The sequence below is a fragment of the Macrobrachium nipponense genome, chromosome 29, assembly GCF_015104395.2.
Source record: "Macrobrachium nipponense isolate FS-2020 chromosome 29, ASM1510439v2, whole genome shotgun sequence".
NCBI lineage: Eukaryota > Metazoa > Arthropoda > Malacostraca > Decapoda > Palaemonidae > Macrobrachium > Macrobrachium nipponense.
This window is the reverse complement of record NC_061092.1, coordinates 36,273,057-36,280,884: the sequence shown is the minus strand read 5'-3', so window position 1 is coordinate 36,280,884 and position 7,828 is coordinate 36,273,057. Positions and strand designations below refer to the sequence as shown.

General features: G+C 44.0%; 1 protein-coding gene across 1 annotated transcript; it reads right to left on the bottom strand.

Moving 5' to 3' along the window:
* Nucleotides 1–6,904: 6,904 nt before the first annotated feature.
* LOC135206314 (uncharacterized abhydrolase domain-containing protein DDB_G0269086-like) lies at nucleotides 6,905–7,492 on the bottom strand. The gene has a single exon (XM_064237737.1). The coding sequence runs from the start codon at nucleotides 7,490–7,492 to the stop codon at nucleotides 6,905–6,907; it is 588 nt and encodes a 195-aa protein (XP_064093807.1).
* Between the last annotated feature and the right edge of the window lie 336 nt (nucleotides 7,493–7,828).

Genomic DNA, 7,828 nt, shown 5'->3' with positions numbered 1-7,828 from the left:
TGGCTCTGAAACTGGCTTCCTTTATATCCATGGTATTCTGAAGTCGCTCCCCTATATCCATGGTCTTCTGAACTCGCCTCCCCGGACTCGCTTCCCCTATATCCCATGCCCCACTGAACTGGCTCCCCTTTATTTTCCCATTGTCTTTCTTGAACTCTCGCTCCCCCTATATCCATGGTCTTTCGGAACTGGCTCCAACCTATATCCAATGGGTAATTCGAACTCGTCCCCTATATCCATGGTCTTCTGAACTGGTTCCCCTTATCCCTGGTTCTTTCTGAACTCGCTCCCCTATATCCATGGTTCGGGGTCCTTTGGACTTCTCTTTATCCCCTTTTATATCCATTTGGTCCTTCTGAAACTCGCTCCCCCTATATCCTGGTATTCTGAATCACCAGCTCCTCTATATTCTGGTCTTCCCGAACTCGTTTCCCCTATACCATGGTATTCCTGAACTCGCTCCCCTATCTCCATTGGTCTTTCTGAACTGGCTTCCTTTTAATATCCATGGTTATTCTTAAAGTCGCTCCCCTATATCCCATGGTCTTCCTGAACTCGCTCCCCTTATATCCATGGTATTCTGAACTCAGCTCCCCTATACCCATGGTATTCTGAACTCAACTTCTTTTATAATCCAGGTATTCTGAACTTGCTCCACTAATCCATGTATTCTGAACTCGTTCCTTTATATCCATGGTATTCTGACTCGCTCCCCTATAATCCATGGTCTTCTGAACTGGCTCCTTTATATCCATGTTTCTGACTTGCTCCCCTATATCCAGTGTTTCTATCTGACTCGCTCACCTATACCCATGGTATTGCTGAACTCGCTATCGCCCTATTCATGGTCTTCTGAACTCGCTCCCTATATCCTGGTTTTCTGAACATGCTCCTTATATCCATAGTCTTCTGAACTGGCTACTTAATATCATGGTATTCTTGAACTTGCTCCCCATATCCATGGAATTCGAAACTGGGTCCTTTATCTCCTTGGTAAATTCCTAACTGCTCCCCTTTATATCCATTATATTCTGGAACCGCTCCACTATAAATCCATGGTATTCTGAACTGACCCTCCTTTATTTAGCCTGGTACTTCTGAACTCGCTCCCCTATATCCTATGGTCTTCCGAAACTCACTCACTCTATCCATAGTATTCTGAACTCGCTAACCCTATACCATCCGTCTCTGAACTGGGCTTAATAATACTCCAGGTTAATTCTGAAGTCGCTTACCCCTATATCCATGGTCTTTCTGAAACTCGCTCCCCTATATCCATGGGTTACTAAACTCGCCTCCCCTCTTCATGTCTTGAACTCGCTCCCTAGATCCATCGAGTCCCGAACTGACTCACCTATATCCATTTTGGGGTTAAATTTCTGAACTCGTTTTTCCCCTACTATCCTATTGTCTTCTGAAACTCGCTCCACATATATCCATGGTCTCTGAACTCGCTCCCCTATATCCATGGTCTTCTGAACTTCGCTCCCCTATAATCCCATGGTCTTCTGAAAACTCGCTCGCTATACCATGTATTCTGACTCGCTCTTTATATTCATGGTCTTCTGAACCTCGTTCCCCTATATCCATGTATTCTGAACTCGGCTCCCTATATCCATGTTTCTGAACTGGCTCCTTTTATATCCATGGTCATCTGAACTCGCATCCCCTATCATCCATGGTCGTCTAACTCGCTCCTTTATATCCATGGTATTCTGAACTCGCTCCCCTATATCCATGGCTTCTGAACTCGCTCCCCTATATCCATGGTCTTTCTGAACTGCTCCCTCTATATTTTCCATGGTCTTCTGAATGAACGGTACTCCCCTAATATCCATGGTCTTCTGAACTCGCTCCCCCGTCCCCTATATCCATGCGTCTTCTGAACGGGCTTCATCATATCCATAGGTATCTGAAGTCGCTTACCCTTATAGTAACCATGGTCCTTCTGAAACTTCGGCTCCCTATTATCGTCCTAAACTTGAAACTCCCCGCTCCCTATTTCCATTGTCTTCTGAACTCCGCTCCCCTATATCCATGGTTCTTTCCGAACTGAACTCGCCCCCTATATCATGGTATTCCTGAACTCGTTTCCCCTATATCCCATTGGTCTTTCTGAACTTTCGCTCCCTAATATCCATGGTCTTCCTGAACTTCGTCTCCCCTATTATCCATGGTCTTCGTGAACTACGGCGCCCTATAATCCCATGGTCTCTGTCTGAACTCGATCCCCTATATGGGCCATTTGGGTAATTCTGGAACTCGGCTCCTTTCTATATTCATAGGTCCTTCTGAACTCGTTCCCACTATTCCATGGTAATTCTTGAACTCGTCCGCTAATTATCCATTGGTCTTCTGAACTGGCTCTTTATTCCATTGGTAATTTCTCGAACTCGCTCTCCCTAAATATATGGTCTCCTTAAACTTTCGGCTCCTTTAATATCCATGGTATTCTGAACTCCCCGCTTCCCCGTGATTATCCATGGTCTTCTTGAACTTCACTTCTTTTAAATAATCACGGTATTCTGGCTTGAAGCCTTGCTCCACTATATCCATGGTAATTCTGGAACTCGTTCTTTAATATCCAGTGGAAGGTATTCTGAACTCGCCCCTTCCCTATTATCCATGGTGCTTCTGAACTGGCTTGCTTTTATATCCATGGTAATTCTGGAACTTGCCTTTCCCTATATACCATGTTCCTTCTGAACTCGGCTCACCTTAATACCCATGGTAATTCCTGAACTCGCCCCTCCTATTCATGTCTTCTGAAGGGCTTGCTCCCTATAATCCATGAAGGTTTTCCCTGAACTGGCTCCTTTAATTCCCATAAGTCCTTTCTGAACTGGCTACTTAATATCAATGGTATTCTGAACTTGCTCCCCTATATCCATGGTATTCTAAACTGGCTTCCATATATCTATGGTATTCTGAACTCGCTCCCTTATATACATGGTCTTCTGAACTGGCTCCTTTATATCCATGGTATTCCTTGAACCCTCGCTTCTATATTCCATGGTCTTCTGAAACTTCAAACTTCCCTATATCCATGGTCTTGCTGAAACTCGCCTCCCATTTTGATCCATTGGTGATTACTGACCTCGGCTCCCTATTATCCATGGTCTTCTGAACTGGCCACGCATTTAATATCCACCTTGGTAATTTCCTGAACTGGGCTCCATTTATACCATGGCATTCTCAACTGGCTCCTTTATATCCATGGCATTCGGAATTGGCTCCCCTATATCCATGGTCTTCTGAACTCGCTCCCCTATATCCATGGTATTCTGTACTGGCTCCTTTATATCCATGGTATTCTGAACTCTCTCCCCTATATCCATGGTCTTCTGAACTGGCTCCTTTATATCTATGGTATTCTGAACTGGCTCCTTTATATCCATAGTATTCTGAACTCGCTCATCTATTTTATATTCATGGTCTTCTAAACTGGCTCCCCTATATCCATGGTCTTCTGAACTCGCTCCCCTATATCCATGGTCTTCTGAACTCGCTCCCCTATATCCATGGTATTATGAACTCGCTCCCCTATATTCATGGTCTTCTGAACTCGTTCCCCTATAATCATGGTATTCTGAACTCGCTCCCTATATCCATGGTCTTCTGAACTGGCTCCTTTATATCCATGGTATTCTGAACTCGCTCTCCTATATCCATGGTCTTCTGAACTCGCTCCTTTATATCCATGGTATTCTGAACTCGCTCCCCTATATCCATGGTCTTCTGAACTCACTTCTTTATATCCATGGTATTCTGAACTCGCTCCACTATATCCATGGTATTCTGAACTCGTTCCTTTATATCCATGGTATTCTGAACTCTCTCCCCTATATCCATGGTCTTCTGAACCGGCTCCCTTATATACATGGTCTTCTGAACTGGCTCCTTTATATCCATGGTCTTCTGAACTCGCTCCCCTATTTTATATTCATGGTCTTCTGAACTGGCTCCCCTATATCCATGGCATCCTGAACTGGCTCTTTTATATCCATGTTATTCTGAACTCACTCCCCTATATCCATGGTATTCTGAACTGGCTCCCCTATATCCATGGTCTTCTAAACTGGCTCCTTTATATCTACGGTATTCTGAACTGGCTCCTTTATATCCATGGTCTTCTGAACTTTCTCCTTTATATCTATGGTATTCTGAACTCGCTCCCCTATATCCATGGCATTCTGAACTCGCTCACCTGTATCCATGGTATTCTGAACTTGCTCCCATATATCCATGGTCTTCTGAACTGGCTCCCCTATAGCCATGGTCTTCTGAACTGGCTCCTTTCAATCCATGGTCTTCTGAACTCACTCCCCTATATCGATGGTCTTCTGAACTGGTTCCTTTATATCCATGGTATTCTGAACTCGCTCCCCTATATCCATGGTCTTCTGAACTGGCTCCTTTACATCCATGGTATTCTAAACTCACTACCCTATATCCATGGTATTCTGAACTGGCTCCCCTATATCCATGGTATTTTGACCTAGCTCCTTTATATCCATGGTATTATGAACTCACTCCCCTATATCCATGGCATTGTGAACTGGCTCCTTTATATCCATGGTTTTCTGACCTAGCTCCTTTATATCCATGGTATTCCGAACTCACTCCCCTATATCCATGGCATTGTGAACTGGCTCCTTTATATCCATAATATTCTGAACTCGCTCCCCTATATCCATGGTATTCTGATCTCGCTCCCCTGTATCCACGGTATTCTGAACTCGATCCCTTATATCCATGGCATTCTGAACTGGCTCCTTTATATCCATGGTATTCTGAACTCGCTCCCCTATATCCATGGTATTCTGAACTTGCTCCTTTATATCCATGGTCTTCTGGACTGGCTCCCCTATATCTATGGTATTCTGAACTCGCTCCTCTATATCCATGGTATTCTGAACTGGCTCCTTTATATCCATGGTATTCTGAACTCGCTCCCTTATATCCATGGAATTCTGAACTGGCTCCTTTATATCCATGGTATTCTAAACTGGCTCCTTTGTATTCATTGTATTCTGAACTCGCTCCCCTATATCCATGGTCTTCCGAACTCACTCACAGAACTCACTCACCTATATCCCATTGGTTTATTCCTGAACTTCCGCTCCCCTTATAATCCATCGTCTCTGAACTGGCTTCATCATATCCATGGTATTCTGAAGTTTCTCCCCTATATCCATGGTCTTCTGATTTTGCTCCCCTATATCCATGGTCTTCTGAACTAGCTCCCCTATATCCATGGTCTTCCGAACTCACTCACCTATATCCATGGTATTCTGAACTCGCTCCCCTAAATCCATGGTCTTCTGAACTGGCTTCATCATATCCATGGTATTCTGAACTCGCTCCAATCTATAATCCATGGTCTTCCCTGAAACTCGCTCTCGCTATAATCCAGGTCTTCGGAACTCGCTTCCCCCTGTAATCTATGGTATTCTGAATCGCTTCCCCTGTATTCCATGGTCTTCTGAACTCGGTTCCCCCTTATCCATTGGTATCTGAAAGCTTCGCTCAACTAATATCCATGGTCTTCTGAACTGGCTCTTTATATCCATGGTATTCTGACCCCTTCGCTCCCTTAAAATCCATCCATGGTCTTCTGAACTCACTTCTTTATATGCCAACATTACATTCTGGACTTCGCTCCACTATATCCATGGTAACCATGAACCTCGTCCTTTAAATATCCATTGGTATTCCTGACCCGCCTCCCCCCCCCCTATATCCATGGTATTCTGAACTGGCTCCTTTATATCCATGGTTTTCTGAACTCGCTCCCCTAAATCTATGATCTTCTGGAACTCGCTCCCACTATATCCAAATGGTATTTTGAACTGCTCCCATATCCATGGTCTTCTGAACTCGCTCCCTTGTATACATGGTATCCTCCGGAACTCGCTCCCCTGTATTCATGGTCTTCTGAAACTAGTCCCCTATCCTTTCCATGGTCTTCTGAACTGCTACCACTATATCAATGGTCTTCTGAACTCCGGCCCTATGGTATCCATGGTATTCTGAACTCGCTCCCCTTTATATCCATGGTCTTCTGAAAACTTCCATTCCTATATCCAACCATTAGTCTGAACCTCGCTCCCTTTCCCTATATACATGGTACCTTTTTCTGAACTCGTTCCTGTATATCCATGGTATTCTGAACTCGCTCCCCTATCTCCATGGTCTTCGAACTGGCCGACTCTATCCATGGTATAGAACTCGCTCCCCTATATCTATGGTCTTCTAAACACTCCCCTATATCCAATGGTACCTCTTGAACTCGCTCCCTTTATATATTCATGGTTTTCTGAACTCGCTCCCCTATATCCATGGTGTTCTGAACTGGCTCCTTCATATCTATGGTATTCTGAACATTCTCCTTTATATCCATAGTATTCTGAACTCGCTCCCCTATTTTATATCCACGGTCTTCTGAACTGGCTCCCCTATATCCAATGTCTTCTGAACTGGCTCCTTTATATCCATGGTCTTCTGAACTTTCTCCTTTATATCCATAGTATTCTGAACTCGCTCCCCTATTTTATATCCATGGCATTCTGAATTGGCTCCCCTATATCCATGATCTTCTGAACTCGCTCCCCTGTATCCATGGTATTCTGAACTTGCTCCCATATATCCATGGTCTTCTGAACTGGCTCCCCTATATCCATGGTCTTCTGAACTCGCTCTCTTATATCCATGGGCTTCTGAACTGGCTCCTTTACATCCATGGTATTCTGAGCTTGCTCTCTATATCCTTGGTCTTCTGAACTCGCTCCTCTATATCCAAGGTATTCTGGATTCACTTCCCTATATCCATGGTATTCTGAACTTGCTCCCTTATATTCATGGTCTTCTGAACTCACTTCTTTATATCCATGGTATTCTGAGCTCACTCCCCTATATCAGTGGTCTTCTGAACTGGCTCCTTCACATCCATGGCATTCTGAACTGGTTCCTTTAAATCCATGGTTTTCTGAACTCGCTCCCCTATATCTATGGTATTCTGAACTGGCTCCCTTATATCCATGACATTCTGAACTGGCTCCTTCATATCCATGGTATTCTGAACTAGCTTCCCTATATTCATGGTATTCTTGACTGGCTCCTTTATATCCATGGTCTTCTGAACTCGCTCCCCTATATCCATGGTATTCTGAACTCGCTTCCGTATATCCATGGTATTCTGAACTCGCTCCCCTATATCCATGGTCTTCTGAACTGGCTCCTTTATATCTATGGCATTCTGAACTGGCTCCTTTATATCCATGGTATTCTGAACTGGCTCCTTTATATCCATGGTCTTCTGAACTCGCTCCCCTATATCCATGGCATTCTGAACTGGCTTCTTTCTATCCATGGTCTTCTGAACTGGCTCCTTTATATCCATGGCATTCTGAACTGGCTCCTTTATATCCATGGTATTCTGAACTGGCTCCTTTATATCCATGGCATTCTGAACTGGCTCCTTTATATCCATGGTCTTCTGAACTGGCTCCTTTATATCTATGGCATTCTGAACTGGCTCTTATATCCTCTTGGTATTCTGAACTGCTCCTTTATATCCAATGTCTTTCTGTTTAACCTGGCTTCCCCTATATCCTGGCATTCTGAACTGGCTCCTTTCTTATCCCATGGTCCTTCTGAACTGGTCTCCTTTACTTATCCCTGGTCTTCTTGAACTCGGCTCCCCTTTATATCCAATGGTCCATTCATGAAACTGGCTTCCTTTTCTATCCATGGTATTCTTTGAACTGGCTCCCTTTATTTATCGGCTGGCATTCTGAACGGCTCCCTATATCCATGGATTCTGAAA

Coding starts and splice junctions, on each gene's coding strand:
- LOC135206314 (XM_064237737.1), bottom strand. CDS start 7,492: ATGGATATAAAGGAGCCAGTTCAGAATGCCATGGATATAAAGGAGCCA.